Consider the following 19,293-nt stretch of genomic DNA (forward strand, 5'->3'; position numbering starts at 1 on the left):
TTAAGACCAGGGTAGGGTGGTGACAGCTTGCTGGAGGATTTGAAGAACTGAAAGGAGGACCAGGCCCCTCTGCAGAGAGGTGGCTGGCTGCGTGGTGTGTCTGGGGAGATGGGTCTGAGTCAGCTTCACAAAGTCAGGATTTCTAGGGTGGTGCAGGAACCGTGGTGGGAATCCTGGACACCCAGGGACGTTCACAAGAGTTCTTATTAGTCCAAGGACAGCATGAACTTGATACCAGAAGTCATCTGACTTTCAGAGCCTCTGCAGGGAGGGACCTCCATGAATCTACCACCCAGGATCCTATTAGATAAGAGTCATCTCATTAGATGCCACAATGGAAGGATAAGGACAAGAACAAGATGCTTTGGCATTTTGTAAGCTCACAACTGTGTGCCCAACTCTGAGGAGGGAGGCGGGGTGTCATCAAGGGGAAGAACTGATTCAATAGCATGGGAGCTCCTACTACACGCCAAGTGGTAGAAAAAGAAAATTACCATTTTCTGTATGCTTGAATTTGTAGAGGGAAATTTATACCTGCCATTACCTGAATCTCTGTCTTCTCTCCTTTTATTTATTTATTTACTTATGTATTTATTTATTTAATTCCAGTACAGTTAAAATACAGTGTTATATTAGGTGTACCAAAAATGATTCAACAATTTCATACAACACCCAGTGTTCATGATAAGTGCCCTCCTTAATCCCCATCACCTATTTCACCCATCCTCCTATCTCCCTCCCCTCCAGTGACCATCAGTTTGTGCTCTATGGTTAAGAGTCTTTCTTGGCTTGTCTCTCTCTCTCTTTTCCCCTTGCTTGTTTGTTTTGTTTCTTAAATTCCACATATAAGTGAAACCATATGGTATTTGTCTTTGTCTTCTCTCACATTCTTTAAATCCCAAACCCTTACTGTTACTGCACCCCCCTGAGAATTTTTAGGGAGCAGGTGGAGATTTTCACTTTTTTTCCTTAAAAAACCTCTATGTTATATTGAATGTTTCACAATGGTACACACTTCTTCTGTAATTAAAAATAACAAAGAAAATAATAATTGACACACACTCCCATACATCAAATAGTAGGGCAAAAGAAGTGTCGAATTACTTGTTCAAGGTTAAATGTTTCCAAAGTAAGCATCCCTTTAATTTTTGGCTACAGTAATCATTCATATTTTCTGCATCTAAATTTAAATTGATTGACCAAATAAAGTAGATGAAGGCTTTTTGTTTAAAGAACACTGTGAAATGTGTTGGACCTGCTTCTTTTCATGCCCCACCATTGCTGAGCAATTCAAGCAACTATTAACTCGGCTGATGCCTATTAAGGGCCGCATGCAGTCTTTCAGAATTTCCTTCCTAAGACAGCAGGGCAGAATCAATGGCAGTTTCAGCTCTCCTGAAGATTGATGCAGGGTTGCAGTGCTTAGCAAAACCACGTGATCTTTTAATCAATCACTGAAATAGATCTATGCAACTGGTGTCAAGAATCAAAGTAATTTCACACTCACCTTCCCAATTCCCTAGAATCAAAGAAAATAGAATCCAAATTAGACTTACTGAGCCACACTACTGAGCCCCTACTCCCAAAGGGACTTAATATTTGTCACTGTTCAAAAAACTTGTCTTGCAATAAAAAAAAAAAATGGAGGTTGGCATATTTATCTGTAAATATGAAAGTGATGGAGCATTCCCTATGGTCCTGGCTCATAAATAGGCTAAGCCAGAATGTTGTCACATGAAACCATAATTCCTAATCACTGGCATGTAAATAGTGGCTGTATCTCTTCATAGGATTCTAGAAAGGTTTTGCAGAAATCTTATAATTCACTCTCATGACTCACATAAAATTTAATAAAATATTTCTACACAGAAGATTGTTTTTTGCTCTTAAATATCTTGAGGAAAGAAGTTTCTCTAAAAATACAATTTATAGCCTCATCATCTTTACTTCTAGGAATTTCTTCCACGTAAGATCAACTCTTGATTTAATCTACATAAAAAGGAAGATGAGTAAACCAGTGGGTACAGAATGGTAAATAATTTAAAAAGTAATTTAACCTTGCCCTCAAGTATCGTGGGAGCATTACATAGTGAAGAACAATGTAATGTTATCTTGGTAATGTTTTTAAGAACTTTTATTAGCTGACCCACCCAAAATTCAAGTGTGTATCAAAGGAGTGGCCATATTCAGTGCTTCTCAAATTCAGGACCAAAATAGCATCTTCAATCATCTTCCTGGCCTCTGTGTTTGAACACATAGCCTCTCTCTGAACACTTTGGCAGTTGCCTTCAATCTCACTGGGTATGCAGGTAGATGAAGTAGCAGAAATGTACAGTTGACTCGAATAGATGCAGCTCTCAGCCTTTTATCTATACTTGAAAAAGAATTTATATAAATCAGCATACCATAACATATAAAACCTGGGCTGAAAGCATACTGGGGTCTTCTTAGCAGATCAGGAGAATGGGGAAGGAAGAGAAAACAAGTGACCAGAGTTGAGAAGCTAATTCCACTGCACTGTGGACTCCAAAATGAGAGGATCCAGCATTCATCCAAATAGGCTAGGAGTATGGTTAACTTGAGCTTGAGCCTGACAGTCGTGAGTACCCCACAGCATGTGCTGTTATTGATGAGACATAATAGTAATTTCAGAGCAGCATTATGCTCTATGTGATGAGGTGGGTGGCATCACAATTCTCGATGGTCCTAGCGACAACTATGAGTATATCCAGACAAAGTTCCAGTTCCCTGAGAGAGGAAAGCTTTGGCAGGATAACAGAGTCAGATGCCAAGACATTCAGACAGAAGCCAGCCATGTAGACTAGACAAGTGGGCTTCAGAGGAAAGGCTGTGGTTCTCTGGACAAAAGATTGTCAAGGTGTTGAGCATGCCAGATATCATAAGATCAATCAAATCCCACCAGCTGGTCTCCTGAAAGCTACTGTTATACTCTCTAATTAGCTCAGAACCTGGGCAGAAATGAGCCTTTGGTTAAGGTCCAAAGATTCAGCAGAGCTGAGAAAATCGTGAGCTAGGTTAGTTAGACTTTTGGGATCCTCTCCTATGAACTACCATGTACAAGGTGCCCCAGAGATATATGACGAAGATAAACCATAAGATTCCTTCTAGGAAGTATTCCTTTCCCTGCTCAGATTTTAAGACCAAATAATTTGTTATTTTTAAGTCTAAATTTAAATGTGATTTATTGTCATTTCAAAGCAAACGCTACTTTGTGTTTTATAAATGGAAACCAGGTGAAATGTATCCTTTGAAAGACATTCTTTGGAGCTATGTTTAATCAAACTCTTAACACCCAGATGATGGTGTTCTTGGCAGAATTTCAAAATAAATGCCACTCTGAGGACAGGACATGAAATTATAGTATAGCAAGGAATATTTAAGCAAGATACTAAGATGACAGTGCCAGTTAGAGTGACTTTGGAATGCAGGACTGTGAGGTCACATGATCCTATGGAATTAGGTCAGGACATTTTTGATAATAAGGTGGGTTTAGTTTAAGAGTGGTGTCACCTAGAAACATAGACAACTCATGTCTTACCATTAAAAGACATTTTGCCAATGTTAGGCATATAACATTTACTTTATTGAAATAAATGATTTTTAAAAAGCAGATGGTATGTGGGGAGTATTGTAAACTTTTCCAAAAGTAGATATTTACCGACTGTAAAACCCATATCTAAGGCTCTTATGCCAGGGATCAGAGACAAGAAGCACGGTGATACAGTTCCAACAGGACTGATTTTGATTCAGGACGAATGAGTAGTCTCCTGCTCAGTGAAACTTACTACCTCATCTCTTTCCAGTGAGATGAACAGAATCAATCTGCTTTCAGAAGAAAGGTGGCCTTCATGTCCCCAATGTGTCTGTGTGTACTAAGAATGCATCTGCCATCTGGAGAGAAGTCTAGCCTAGAACATTACTCTTGTTGGAAAACTAATTAAATTTTTTTTTCTTCCTGAGGAGCTAAACTATAGTATCGTGGAAAGATACTTTGAAATTCTGACACCACCCTGGCAAAAACTTCCTATCCTTCAGAGCAGGGACTGTGTTCTTTGCAGTGCTATGCAGATTCTGAAACACAATGCTATGACTACAGGCTTGGATTCTGTGTGTGTTCTCAAGCCTTGAGACATGAAGGTATTAAGTTTTCTTTCCCAGAAACAATGCAGTGTTTCTTATATCTGATTATTTAGTGGCAGAGACCACATCTTGTGCTGCTTTAGAAAGAATGATTTATCCATTAACGCCTTTTAGCCATATAGCAAGGAAACAAAATCCTGTTAAATCCATGAGTCTGTACCTCAGGGATCATTTTGTTTTGGATAAATAGATGCCCCCAAGCTAGCTTAATTTTCCTTTAGAGGCAGAGAGCTTAATGGAAGAACTAGCCTTTGAACTCGGAGAAAGCTGAGAGGCTATGTCTGCACCTGCCTCAGTAAAATAATTTCAAAGTCATTTTGAGTGTAACTTCTGGACAAACCTATTAGAAGTGGTCCCTTTAGAAGTGAGATCAGAAACTTACCATATTTATGGCCAAGGTGTAATAGAAGATGATTTTAGCACAATGGAGAAGTTGTAAGAAAAAGCAGGCATGTGAGTGAGAAAGGAGGACTCAGCTTTCTGATTTGTACCCCAGTCTTGCTGCTTCTGCCAAAACCCTGCAACTCCAAAGACCCTGGGCAGGCTGCTGCTTGTTCTGGCCAGACAGCAGAGCCACCTGCCAGGAGCCTGCAGTCTCCTATACAAAAGGGAAGAGTAAGGAATAATGAAAGCACAGGCAGAGAAGGCACCTCTAAGATTTAGTCTGTCTAATTCCTGAACTTCCTGTGTAGGATCCCTGCTGAATGGGCATCCAGAAACAGGAAATTTATCCTCTCCAAAGGCAGTTCACTTCATATTTATATGGCTATTAGAAAAATCTTGCTGGTTAAGAGTTGAATCTTCTCTGTGTGTAGCTTGCTGTACTCACTGTTGCCACTTTTTTCCCTTTCCTTCAATGGTAAACACTGCTACTTTTTGACCATTTTTCATTTAACATGGTTTTAAAACCCTTGTCAGTATAGTTGTTTTCTTTGAATACACTGATTTGTTTACAACTTTAAAAAAAATATGATATTAGCACCAGAACCACTCTAAGATTGGAATAATCAAGAAACGGAAGAGAGCTGGCCTCTGGCTTGCCCCTGCAAGAGTCTTTCCTTCCGTCAGTGCAGGCTAGGTTCACACTTTTTTGGCTATCTCCAGATTCCATTGACTAATCTAGAGCTTCTTCTTGAACGAAAGTTTACATCTTTGGTATTTGTGGTCTGTTGATATACCACATTTTCCCCATTCGACACTTGCCCAGCTGTTTTAGACCCAAGTATAGGACCTTGTATTTTCCCAGGTTAAAATTTATCTTGTCAAAATCAGATCATTACTCAAGTGTCTCAGAATCTTTAGGTATCCAGATTTAGTCAATCAATATATTCTCCCTCTGCTCCTCAATTTCCTCCTAAATGAGAATAAAACTACAGTAGTAGTAGTAAAGACTGCACCATCCAATACATGGGAAGTGCCTAGAAGGGGGACAAATACGTAGTAAGACCTCCATAAAGTAAATTATTATCATTTTTTAAAGATTTTATTTATTTATATGACACAGAGAGACATGGTGAGAGAGGTAACAGGGAGAGTGGGAGAGGGAGAAGCAGGTTTCCCACCGAGCAGGAAGCCCGATACAGGGCTCCATCCTGGGACCCTGAGATCGTGACCTGAGCCAAAGGCAGACGCTTAACAACTGAGCCACCCAGGCACCCCAATTATTATCATTTTATAAGTAAATCCAGTCTACAAAAATGTCTTTTAACTTTAAAGGACATTTGTTGATGTCATGCAAATAAGCCCCAATGTTTTAGAGTAAAATATTTTAGTCAAAACTCTATTGTAAGCAGAGTTTCAACAACAACAAAAAATTGTTTAAGCAACATAAGTGAATACTAAAGGCCTTTACAATTAGAGAATTCAAGGAGAAAATAATTTTTTTAAATTTCTATTCATTTTCAAGTAAAGAGAGCTATGTAATTGGACAAGTTGAGGCTTATTTTGAATTGCCTCCTAAAACCCTCCTAGAACCATCTGCTCCTAGCAAACTCTAAATCTACCAAAATGATAAATTGCTTTGCATCTCCTCTATGTGAAATCATTACTCAAAGCTATAGGGGTGGATCCAAGTTTTTAATGACATAGCACCATGTGTGAAAAAGTTGAAACTTTCCCTACTGTCAATCTGATACCAGAAGAATTACAGGATGACATAGTGGAAACGTTCTTGGTTTCTGATGTCTCAGATCTGGGTTCACAACTTAGCACGAGAACATTTTAGCTATGTGACCTTGGATAAGTTACTAACCCTCAGTCCCTCCATTTTCTCATTTGTGAGAGTAGGATAATTGTAACTTCTCTAGTTGTAAGGATTTCGAAGTAACGTGTGTAAAGTACCAATTATGATTAATACTAGCAGTTATCAATCATTCATATGAAAGGATGATGATGACAGTAGTCCACAAGAATTTGTTGATGCCTACCAAGTTTCTATGAACAGAATTTGAAAATCAGCCATGTCGATAATACAATCCAACTGGAAGACAATAGTAAGAGGAGAATATCAAAAATAGGACTATATTACATTCCAATTAAGTGCTTGGGAATCAGTGTGGAAGCAAAATCTCTCTTAAAATAATAACTTTTCATTTCTTAATTGAAAACATAGGATAGAAGAAAGTCAGATGGGCTTAGAGGATGGCCTAATATTCTGGCATATCATTTCATTGAAACTGGGAATATTAAAAACTTGTAACTTCATTCAGCCTTTCTTAAGTGACTGATACATGACAGGTAACCCGTACTCTAAGAAGACAATGCCCTTGGTGGTCATAAAACTTTTCTTATAGACTTCTCCAGTGTCTAAGCACTCTTTATGAATGCACAGAATTATAAATGGAAAATATTTTTATCTCAAAAATCATTGAATCATGGAACACTGCTAATATTTTCTTTTTTCTCTATACAGCACGTTAAGCATGAAATGAAACTCCATATCAAAGAGTGAAGGTTCATCCTTTAAATAGCTTTTCTTTATTTCAATAGCCAATAAAGTCTTTGCTTTGTAGAATGGAAGTATATTGTTGGGGAATAAAAATACATTTAACAGGGCGCCTGGGTGGCTCAGATGGTTAAGCGTCTGCCTTCGGCTCAGGTCATGATCCCAGGGTCCTGGGATCGAGTTCCGCATTGGGCTCCCTGCTCCTTGGGAGCCTGCTTCTCTCTCTCTCTCTCTGTCTCTCATGAATAAATAAATAAAAATCTAAAAAAAAAAAAAAAGATTAAAAAAATACATTTAACAAATGCAAAGAATTCAGTATAATTTAATCTCTGTATTATAATATTTGAGGTGTGCAATCTCATACAAAAGGTAGATATGGCTTTACCTTAATTTTGAAGTAGATGTTTTCCCAGAGTTGAAGGAATCCTTTGGTAAATTCTCCTTTAAAATGGAGAATACATTTCAATTGTAAATTTTCAAATTTTCAACATTACTATTTGGTTCTTTATATATTATTATTTTAAAGTGTCTCTGATGTCTCAGATCTGGGTTCTGGGATATATCTTGGGGCACCTAGGTGGCTCAGTTGGTTGGGTGTCTGCCTTCGGCTCAGGTCATGATTCCAGGGTCCTGGGATTGAGCCCCACATCGGACTCCCTGCTCAGCAGGGAGCCTGCTTATTCATCTCTCCCTGCCTGCTACTCCCCCTGCTTGTGCTCTTTCTCTCTGTTAAATAAATAAATAAAATCTTTAAAAAAATAAATAAAGTGATATATCTTATATTTACCAGGTTAATTGCTTTGGCATCCCTAAAAGTTTCTACTTATAAATATTCTAAATGTTAGAGAATTTTAATAAAAGAACATTTTAAAATGTATTATTCATTGAGAAAATATATTTAAAAACTTAGATATTTATTTTTTTAATAAAACCCAAATAGGCCTGAAGATCTCTCTTCAAATAAACCAGGGTAGTACATGATTTAGTATGTCATAGTGAGAACTAGATTTTGCAGACCACCATGTAATGAAGTGTGCCACAATGGTGAAATGTTAGGGTGTAACAAGATTAATTACACACCAAATACCAACTCAGGAAATTATAAATCAACCAAAAGAGGCTTAGAAAAACTACCACTGAGCAAAAACTGAGTAATCAGGCTGTTGAGTATAAAGTAATTAGTCGAGGATACATAAGGTAAATCAAATGTCTAGAGCACAGTGGTTTAGATTGCTAACTATTGAAAATTATTAGTTTTTTGTTTTTAAAATGATAATTTCCTGAAAAAGACATAATCAAAGTATAGGAGGGCCACTATGCCAAGAAAAAGAGGATACATAACAAAAAAAAAAAAGAAGGAAGAAAGAAAGAAAGGAAGAAAGAAAGAAGAAGAAAGAAAGAAAGGGAAAGAAAGAAAGAAAACAGGGGAGTGGTCTTATATTTGTACAAATGTGCCTTAGAGTCCATTAAGTAGGTTGCTAATGCAGAGACCCTCTACTGAGAACTTTGTGCTTCCTATCCTCAAATTCAGGCTTTCATAGTTGGAAGCCTGAAGATGAGATGAGCTTACCTATTGTGATGAGCTGTGTGAGAAATAATCTTTTCAACACCAGTTTTTATGGTTGACAGATTTCCTCTCTCAAACACACCATCAGCTCCCCTCCCCACTTGTGAATAAGAATGAGGAGGCCCACTAATACAGGTCTTAGAGTGGGGAGAGGACACTTGCAGATCAGCTAGTCAGCTGGGTAATTTCCCCAAGTCGGGAGTGTGGAACAGGCAAAGCCGCTGGAAACCCGAAGAAATGAACAATGACGGTTCAGTTTCTATGCAGATAAGGAAGCTAAGCCAACCCTCTGGGTTAGGATGATTCAGATAAGGGACAATTTAGAAGCAGAATAAAGGAGGATTCCAAGAAAGGTAAATATATATATATATATATATATATCCCATGTACTTACAGAGGAGCAGCCTTTCCAAGAAAGATGGGTCATGAGAGAGAGTCCATCAAAGTGAGTTTTTCAGATCAACTTGGAAATGCTAAATATTTTATCTATCCCATGGAGAGTCAGAAAGCTTAGAAGAGAAGTCCTGCAGCAAATAAATCTGCTTCATTTTGTTTAATAATTGATCATATTAAAGATTTTCTTACTGTAAAATTTACCATCTCAAGGACATTTTTATGCCTAGCCAGGTCTAGGGAGGGCAAATGATTTTATTTTCATAAACAAATGGAGATGTCAGATGACTGGTCGAAATTCGTATCACTGGGTGCCCCAAAAATCCAGGCTATTATCTGGGGCATGTGGAGCTACATCAGCACAGACAGAGAGTCATGAAAGAAATGTGAAAAGGCTTCTGAGCCTTGCTGAAAGACGGTTGATAGAATAAATCTTTTCAAAAGAATACTAAGTTAAGAGTCAGGACATATGGGCTTAATTACTTGGCTCCACCACTGGCTGGCTGGTGTTGGTTCCTTTGAACTGGGTGAGAATCCGTTTAGGACATCCAGCAGCCTGTTGCTTCTTCCGATAACAGATAGAATCTCGTATGTGAGGACTCGTGGGCTTGTGGTTGAACAGAACTGACTCTACTTCCCTTTGTTCTCTCCCCCTCACTACAAGGATGGCAGTGACCGGGGACACCCTTCTTCCTGCATCCAACCCCAGTCACTGAGATTCATTCAGGGACAAACACATGGCCCAAACTGGGCCAGAGTTCACCCAGGAAGACAGTTTCTTTCTGCTACAGTCGTTAAGCTGGTAAGATGTGAGTGCGGGCCTGGGGGCGGGTGGGGATCCTTCTTTGTTCCCCCTTTTCTCACCATGTGGAAAGAGCTTTACTGAAAGATGGAGATGGTAGAAGAATCTGGATGGCATCATACATCAGTTTCTTGTGCAGCTGAAGTAGCTGTATCCTTGGTCTTGCCAATCACACAAGTCCGTGAATTCAGCATCCTGTTTAAAGTTAGCTTGAACTGGGTTTATGTTGTACCAACTCAAAGAGTCTCAGTTAATATAGCCCATTATAGGTTGGATGTTTTGTGAATTTAGAAGGTATTTTTGTTAATCAAAACAGGGATACATTATTTTCTTAGAAAGCTCATCTATGGAATGTGAGGGAGGGAATTTCACACTTGATCCTTTTTGTTAATTATTCAGTCCTTGAAAATCCATGGTGGGGGAAATGAATAAAACATGTATTCCCAAGCTGAATTTGTATAAAAATATAGGTAGCCTCAAGAAATTCAGTTGGAGCACTTTCTTTAGGCCTTCCATATTCATGCTTATCTGGAGCTTGAATATATAATGTACAGTGAGCCTTGTGTATGCTACCTGAAGGCATGGGGAAAAGTCAAATTAAGTTGTTTGAGTAGTTCAGGCCTCCACATTAATTATAGAGAATAGAGAGTACCACATTAATTATAGAGAATAGAGAGTACTTCATCTGTAAGGGGAAAAGTCACAAGTATGTGTAGCTCATATGTAACTAGATCTCCAAGGACACGTGGACACAAATCAAGCAGAAGACAGGAGAAGATCACAGAAGTTCTCTTTAAATTCCATGATCCTTTGCACTCAACTTCCAATATCTAAGTTGGTAGCTAATGCAGAGTCCGGCCTATACTGGATACTAAATAATAAATATTTATTGATGATAAAGATAAGAAGATCTGGCAAGGCCTCTTTGAACTTTGAATATAAGAAAATTGAGCTAGCTAACAGGATGCTTGCAATTAGTGCAAGACTCTGCAGAGGAGAGAGAATTAGAGGAGGAATTAATAATTTTTCACATTCTTCTCGCATTGCTTGGCACTTAGACCCAGTAGTCTTTGATCCTTTTCTTAAGTCCTCTAAATGTATGATTTCCTAGTCACCATTTTGAGAATTCATAATCTGCCGGTAAATTTCTAGAGACTTAATGGGTTATTTTTGTTTTCACTGATCTTCAAATTTAGGGTCCCTTCTCATTTCTCTTAACTTAGTGTTTAAAGATTTTTAAGCTTGTGCAATATATAATCTTTGACTCTTCTGTCCCTTGGGGTTTTGGCTTTCTTTTTTTTTTCTTTCCAGTTCTTAGGTGAAGATTGAAACATACATGTCAAGATCTAGATGTATTCTAAGACTCCAGGCACCTCGCATAAATCTTATTCACTGAACATTTTGGGACTATTGCAACTTTTTCTATGTGTTATTTTATTGCAAACAAGTAGTATAAAACAACTGGGGAATATGTGATGCTTACTTATAGCCTGCAGTAGGATGGATATGTTTCAACAGTACAGAATATGGGAAACAGACTATGTGAGTGTGTGCATGTGCACCTGCCTTAATCAATACTATTTAGAATATGAACTACATGATCCTGCTCAATTTATAGGAAAATAAATAAAGAAAAAGAGACACTCTAGATCCCAGAGGGATTCTTTTCCCAAAGTAATCTGACATCTGGAGTCTTGGTCTGATAAAAATCAATGACTCTTTCAGGGCATTACATCTTTAGATGTGGACAAGAGAAGGAGTACACAATGAAAGAGGAATTGGTGAGGGTGGAAGGCGAATATGAAAAAAATTTGACGAGAAAAACTAACATTTTCTCTTTGTAATAAGCTGTGCCAAATGTAGACCATAGCATAATTTTGTATGTATATTTATATCATCATGAATTCCAGAAATAGTAAATAGGAGTAATTTCTTTATTATTTGACTCTTTTGGGGTAGATCATATGCCTCCCCTATTGTGTGTTTATCTGTGCCTGTGTTTTATGGCTCAAATGAATAGGAATCATCTCATTTTCTTGGTAATAACTCGTAATGTACCATGTATACATGAGTGCTTGACAAACACTATCTGTTTGACTTCCGAGTTCAGAAAATATTACTATCTAATGGAAACCAGCTTTAAAATGGGAACAGGGCAGAGTTTTGTTCCAGCATTATCACAGATGGCTTGACCTTTTATGTATTGATCACTTTGTGCCTGCATTTACCCACTCAAAAATGTTTCAGCATCAAGCTTTTACACATATTTAGGGAACTACCCATCATCCCTTCAAAAAATAATAAATAGACAAATGAATATATGCTTTGCTTATTCTCATTGAGTATGTATTATTTAGGTTAGAAGCAAGCCACTGTTTGCAAGCTTACTGGGGAGTATTTAAAAATGCATCTCGTTATTTTTACAACAGTCCTTGTAGAATCGCCCTCTGAAATATCTTGAATTTCTCAAATATAAGTAGTAAATTTAGACTGTCCTATTATGATCACCATAAATGATATATGACTTGCTGATCAGATTACGTACTTAACTTTTCCTAAACTATACTTTCTAAGAATTTTTAAATCTAAGCTCATGCTAAAAAATATTAATCCTAGACTTTCAAACATTTCAAGCATTTAAAACAATACAAAAAGATTTGGAAAGGAAGACAGTGAGATTGGCCATGGAAGCAATTAACCATCGAGCATTTAAATTCAGAGTTTAGGAAACAATTACTATCGTTGGAGCTGACTTTAAAACATATCCCATTTGGGAGCGCCTGGGTGGCTCAGTCGTTAAGCGTCTGCCTTCGGCTCAGGTCATGATCCCGGGGTCCTGGGATCGAGCCCCGCATCGGGCTCCCTGCTTGGTGGGAAGCCTGCTTCTCCCTCTCCCACTCCCCCTGCTTGTGTTCCCTCTCTCGCTGTGTGTCTCTCTGTCAAATAAATAAAAATCTTAAAAAAAAAAAAAAAAACATATCCCATTTGAGCTATTGTGCACATATCTAAGTGGGATTTGGCAGGTGAATAAAAGATTTGTTGATTCCTGTTTGGGGGATTGCTTTAGACTTGCTGCTTCAACAGGCTTTCAAACCAGGTTTGAGTCTTACTGAACAAACTGAACCCTGGCGTCCTTCCCTGGAACTGCAACCCCCCAAATGACAATTATATTAAGCCACGGCTAACGAAGGCTCTAAACTGCCTGAGGAATAGCGGCTGTGTGGTGTTGCAGAAGCTCAAAGGGGAAAATGCTTTGGGGGAGAAAAGTTGGCTGTTGATTTGCCTTCAAACACCTGAGAAGTTTCTGTAAACAGCAGCATGTATTAGCTTGACTGTGCATGATCTAGATGAATCACTTGCCAATTATTTGCTCCTTCATTCGATGAAGGGTTTTGCTCTCATTGTGCCATCCAGTGAGAATATAGAGATCTGCAATGTGTAAGGCACTGGTTAGATGACGTGTGATTAGTCAGTTTAGAAACTGTTGTCTACCCAGGCCTGGCTGGGTGTCTGAAATTTTGCTTTGATTATTGTAAATAACATATCCCGAGTCAAGGAGCCCTTGACTCCTGGGGATAAACATTTCTACCCAAAGGACCAAGATTGGAAAGGTAAAATATATTTCTAAGGTTACCTCATAAAGAGATGTATGAAACATCTTAAGAGACAAGGAAATGTTAAACAAGTTAATTCAATAGAATCGTGGAATGTCCTCTTAGAATCCATCTTTTTCATTTTAGGGAGGAGGCCACTCAGCTACCCAGAGACCAGAACAAAGCTTTCCTCCATCATAGTCCAGTGTGCCTGACCCTTCCCCCCTCACAATTAGCATAGGCAGACAGTCACAGGACTGACTCTGGACCCGAGGAGAGGTCAGGGTGACTTGGAAATCAATAATCAGGCACAGGGACTGTTCCCCAGGAGCAAGTCTGATCTTAGACCTAACACAGTGGCATGACCTTTATATTTTGTCTTCCCTCAAGCACCCTCAAGATGTCCAGAATTCAAGTTCTTAATATAGTTTAAAACAGTGAGAAGGTCTATATCAGAATCTTAAGAAAAATAACATTTATCCACCATTGGCTAAACCCCTTATGTGGAGGCCACTTGGTTAGGCTCAGAGGCGTCAGTGGCTGGGTGCACAGCCTGAGAGGGGTTACAACCCGGCTAATCCACTTGCTGAGTCTCACAAAAACCTCTTCCTGCTTCTGCCGTATTTCCAGAAGGGTTTCAGGAAGTATCAAATACCTCCCCGTGGACTAGGTCAGATCCAGCAAGCTTTTACAGAAAGCCATCTCTCTCTCTCAGGGCTTCCCACTCATTACTGACCAAATGGTGGATTTAAGGGTGGGATGAGATAATCTGCCTGTTTGCATCTATCCCTCTCAATTCCCAGTCTCTCTTTCATTTTTTAAAGATTTTATTTATTTATTTGTCAGAGAGAGAGGGCACAAGCAGGAGGAGTGGCAGGCAGAGGAAAAAGAAGTCTCCCCACCGAGCAAGGAGCCTGATGCGGGACTCGATCCCAGGACCCCAGGATCATGACCTGAGCCGAAGGCAACTGCTCAACCAACTGAGCCACCCAGGTGTCCCTCAATTCCCAGTCTCTTAAGGCTGAAATTGTTTTCTTAGGTCAGACACAGAGAGTGACTTTTAAAACTCACTTTCCTTTACAGCATGACTGTGGGAAAGGATAGATGCTCCATTCACTCTGGGCAGGATTAAAAAGTTTCATTTAATGTATTTGTTGGAATCGGAGAAAGAGAGAGCCAAAGGCAGGATGAGACAGGGAGTGGCACAGGGCACTAGAAAGTGGTTGCTGTGTGGCCATCAGGGAATAGGGAGTGTAAAAAGCTTCTTGCACACATCGCCTCATCTATAAAAACCAGAACCACTTGGCATCTCTCTAAGTAACAAATGGATCTAAGGGCTGTAGAAAAGAGTTGTTGGCAGGAAATGGTCCCCAGGGCTATGATATTTTCAGACCCTGTGCGTTTCCCTGTAATGCATAGATCATGTATTACAGAGCTCTACTCACATCTCTCTCTCTCTCTTTTTTTTTTTTTTTACCTAAAGACTAAATTTTGCAGGTTCTTGTTTGTCTGACAGTCACAATTTCTGGGAGTAAGAGAATAAATTCGGATAGTTGAGTTGCAGGGAGGAGGAAAGAAGTGTAAAGAAGTATTAAGACAAACAAGCACGGAGGAGATCGTAGTGATAGAGGAGACAGTAGTCATAGAGTTGCTTGGGCAGGCCCCTCTTTCAATTTTCAGGACTTTGGCTTTCAATGGAAACGTCTGTTGTATACAAACAAGTGAAAATGGACCTGTAGGTGTGAAAGCTTTCTGTGTCTGAAACTCACTGTAAACATGCAGCTTGCACAGCAGAGCACGGAGGAAGATTCCTACAAACTCTAGCTGATTGGTTTTGGATCCCAAATCGATTTCCACCAGAATGCTGAACTCACTGTAAACATGCAGCTTGCACAGCAGAGCACGGAGGAAGATTCCTACAAACTCTAGCTGATTGGTTTTGGATCCCAAATCGATTTCCACCAGAATGCTGAACTCACTGATGGGCTAATAAATCTGCAGGAAGAAGGAACCCTCAGCAGATTTTGCAGCCACCAAAAAACCCTGAGTTTAATTTTAACTGGTTTGTCCCAGCGCAAACTGGTTGTTCTGTCTTGTTTCTCTCTTGGAAACGTCAAGGCAGCAGCTTCACTTGGTGCCACAGAAACTGTCTACAGAATAAAAAGTCTCCATTTCCTGTCCTGTTAGCCAAAGTAAACTGCCTTCCATGACTCACCCTTGACTGCATATTGACTCTGATCCCCTCCCCAGATACAGAAAACAAAAACAAATAAGCAAACCCTTACCAGCTGAGAAGACAGGAACAACAGGCAAAACTTCAAAATCCTTTTTTTTTTTCAAACCTGAAACCTCTCAGCATTCAAAAAACAATTCAAAGTCATAATTCCTGGCAAGATTTGCACTGAGAGTGAAATCGACACTTAATAGTAGATAGGATGTCAAAGGACACTCAAACCTTTTGATCCCAATCTTTGAGTCAAAGGACATGTTTACACCAGTTGTGCTTCTTCCCGAGTAAATGGGACACCTTATTGTTATTTAATTGTACTCAGTCTTCTCTCTGCTATTGTGAAGTCTTTCATTGCTATAGCATGGTGGAGGATCCTTTATATTTTTGAAAATATTTAGGATCCTACCCCTGGTGTAACTATAAACTGCTCTACACCTCTTATCAAGTTGAAGCTTGCAGTGATTGTATCCTTTGGGTTATTTTCACAGTCACAGTTTTCTAGGCTCTTCTTTCCATCACTGTTCAACTTCTCAAGTCCTAAATGTGCCTACCACCAGCTGTAGCTCCACTCCAGCCCAACCTTTCCAGTGTGGGTTGTCATAATACTCACCCCCGGCATTCAGGACCTTGGCTAACTCCTCTGCACCTTTTTTGCCTGGCCTGGGGTTGATAACTCCAGATTTAAAAAGCAGGCCGAATCTCGCTTTTAATCTCACCTTTTCTCTGGAAAACGTAATATGGCAAAGATAATGCATGTCATGTTTTAGCAACAGTGTTTTACCCTCGGGAGAATTAGCGTCATTACATACTTTAGCAGCTACTTGTCCCCGCATTTATTCATTAATTATTTGTTTATTTTGAGAAGCATCCCACCGCCTTCTTGTTCCCCTGACCAAAAAAGGCACCCTCCCTCAAGGCTGGCCAAGCCTTCTTCCTCTCATTAGCGGTGCAACCCTGTGTTCCCGCTGGAGCCCAGCACGGAAGTGTCATCTTCCCGCGGGGACCTCCTGTTGTCTCGCCTGGCTCAGAGAGCTGAGCCTAACTGAATATAAAATATTAACTGTTAGAGAAAACAAAGGATGCCACCCCCAGCATGGCTCCTGTGCCTGAGGCTTGGCCACGTCTCACTAGTCCCTAGGCCTCTCCGTCTCACCCGCACCCTCACCCCTCCATGGGATCCACGAGTTGAACTGCAGCTCTCCAAAGCGAATTCCCTCGGCCCGTAACCCGACTTCTCACAGCCACGCGTTCCCTTCTGCCGGAAGCTCAGAATGACCACCAGGAAGCCAGGAGCAAAACACTTAAATGTTGCATTTATTAAGGAAATGTTAAATAAGAAAAAAAAAAAGTCAAAACGGTGTCATGAATGTCAAGAGCACTTTTGTGGCGTAAACCGTGCAGTCATGAGCTGTAAGTTTAGTCCCAAGTCTTTGCCCCGGGGCTAGCTAGGGCGTCAGCCTCCTCCCCCCACCCCCAGTTGGAAATGCAATAAAGGAAACAAATCACCCGGTTCAACAATAGCAGGCTTCCCCCTCCCCCCACCCCTTCTCCCAGGATAACAAAACTCTAACCCCAGGCAGGCAAACAGGCCACTAGGGCAGCAAAGGACCTATCAAATATGTGTATTCAAGCAAACAAACACAAAATCCCTTAAAACAGCACGTTGCAATCAATCAAAGGTATTTATAGTCTCTCGCGCCAGGGCTGGGAGGAGCGGGAGATAATGGGCGCGAATCCGGACACTGATCTGTGTGTCCCCATTAGTTCTGTTGCGTGGCGTATATACCGGTCACTTTCGGGCCACCAGGCAATCGATGCCGCTGGGTGTTTCCCCTGCCCGCCCGCTCCACCTGCCCGAGAGCTTGGCCCACCTGCGGGTGGAGAAGGGCCATCGCCGGCTGGGTCTCCCCGCATCCCACGCTAGCGGCAGCTTCCAAAGTTCTGCGCCCTAATTGCCCTCTTCTTGCCACTTGCTGCTGAGTCCAGTCGGGGCCCTCTCCTCCTACTGCCAGGAATGGGGACTTTCAGAGGGCGAGCGAGAAACGGGTCGCTTCATGCCGAAAGGCAAAAGTCGAGAGAAATAATTGACTCCGACAGGTTTGCTTCGCCCGGTCTCGGATGGTGAGGGGGCGCGGCCGGGCCGGCTAAGTGGGGAGGCTTTGGGGCGGCTGCCGCGGGGTTGGGAGGGCCGGTCAGTAGGGCCCCACGACCACCGCTTCCACCTCCTTAGACGGTCTCCGGTCCTTCACCAGGAAGTTGATCATGCCCTCGGACTTGATGAGGAGGTTGCAGCCGAGGAAGAAGATGCCGAAGACCACGGTCAGTGAGAGCACGCACATGACAGCGATCTGCACCACGCGCATGATGTACAGGCTGCGCTCGTCCGGGCCGCCCTCGGCGAAGCCGTCGTCGGTCACCACCGACGCCTGGGTGCAGCAGCGCACCGCGCGCTCCAGCGCCTCGCTGCTGTTGGCCAGGAGCAGGCCCGCCACATCGGTCTGGTTGTCCGGCGCCGGATTCATCGCGGGAGCCGGCGGGCGCGCGGGGAGGCCCGGGTCCGAGGGGTGGGAAGGCGGCGGCGCGGGAGGAACAGATACGGAGCCGAGCGCTCACTTGGAGACTCGCGCGCGTGGGGGCTGCTCGCTCTCTCCTTTCCTAAGTGCCCGGGTCGTGGGACTTTCCCAGGAGCCTTTCCGACGCGCGCCGCAGCGCTCCCGGTCTGCGCCGTCTGCTCCTGCCAGGGCGGTGCTGGTTCCCGGCGCTCGCTCGATTGGGGGCTGTTGGAACTTGGCGGGGCTGGGCCAGTGGGGCCGTGGGAGGTGCGGCGGCGGCGGCGGCGGCGGCGGCGTGGCGGCTGCTCTGAGCGAACAGCGGCCCCTTCCGGCCGCACCACCGCTCTGCGCCCGCGGCCCTTCGGCCGTGCGGGAAGCAAAGGGGCGAACCGTTCTCCTCCTCTCGCCTTTCTTGCTTCGCCTCTTTTTCAACTCCAAAGACTGGGCAGAAGTCACTGTACTTCTCTGGCCTGATGGGTGATTAAAGAGTTTCGGATAGAGGAGAGGTTGCGATCAGCTGAAAGTTTCCAAAGAACTGGGTCACACCAGCTCTGCGTGTCTTTTGCCTCCCGCCCCTCTCACCTCTGGGCGGATGGAAAGTGGCGATGAATCGCAGGTGCCAGATGGTGCTTGCGAACGCATGGGCCGCCGCCTGTGCCTGATTCCGTCTTGCCTGCGACGGATTTCTGGTGGACTAGGGATGATCTGGGAGGTTTTTTGTCTTTGTTTTTGTTTGTCTTAAGTATTGATTTTAGGAAGAAAGAAAGCAGGGAAGGAGGGAAAGAAGGAAGTAGTAAAGGGAGGGAGGAAGGAAAGAAGAAAAAGAGGAAGGAAGCCATTGGAAGACAGAATAAGGCAGGTTTTATAGTGATTTTTGAGGCGAAGGAAAGGGGGTTAGGGAAAGGATATGCTCTTCTGTGGCCTTTGTGTGGAAATGGTTGCCGGAAGCGGGGTCACCTCTCTGGTAAGGGTGGGAAGATGGACAGAGTGGGCACTCTTATAATCTGGGTTGCAGATGAGTTTTTGGAAGTGCTTCCAATGTTTTTCTCGG

General features: G+C 41.9%; 1 protein-coding gene across 1 annotated transcript; it reads right to left on the bottom strand.

The window, feature by feature from the left end:
- Window positions 1–17,002: 17,002 nt before the first annotated feature.
- Window positions 17,003–18,504, bottom strand: RPRM (reprimo, TP53 dependent G2 arrest mediator homolog). Its single transcript, XM_045867451.2, has one exon. It carries the CDS (start codon window positions 18,210–18,212, stop codon window positions 17,883–17,885), a length of 330 nt encoding a protein of 109 aa, XP_045723407.1. The 5' UTR covers window positions 18,213–18,504; the 3' UTR covers window positions 17,003–17,882.
- Window positions 18,505–19,293: the final 789 nt, after the last annotated feature.

The sequence above is a fragment of the Mirounga angustirostris genome, unplaced genomic scaffold (assembly GCF_029215605.1).
Source record: "Mirounga angustirostris isolate CCGP_5_RB_7025 unplaced genomic scaffold, mMirAng1.0.hap1 SCAF_3, whole genome shotgun sequence".
In the NCBI taxonomy this organism is placed as follows: Eukaryota; Metazoa; Chordata; class Mammalia; order Carnivora; family Phocidae; genus Mirounga; species Mirounga angustirostris.

Bases quoted from the DNA above. Each gene is read 5' to 3' on its own strand.
- RPRM (XM_045867451.2), bottom strand. From the start codon at position 18,212: ATGAATCCGGCGCCGGACAACCAGACCGATGTGGCGGGCCTGCTCCTG.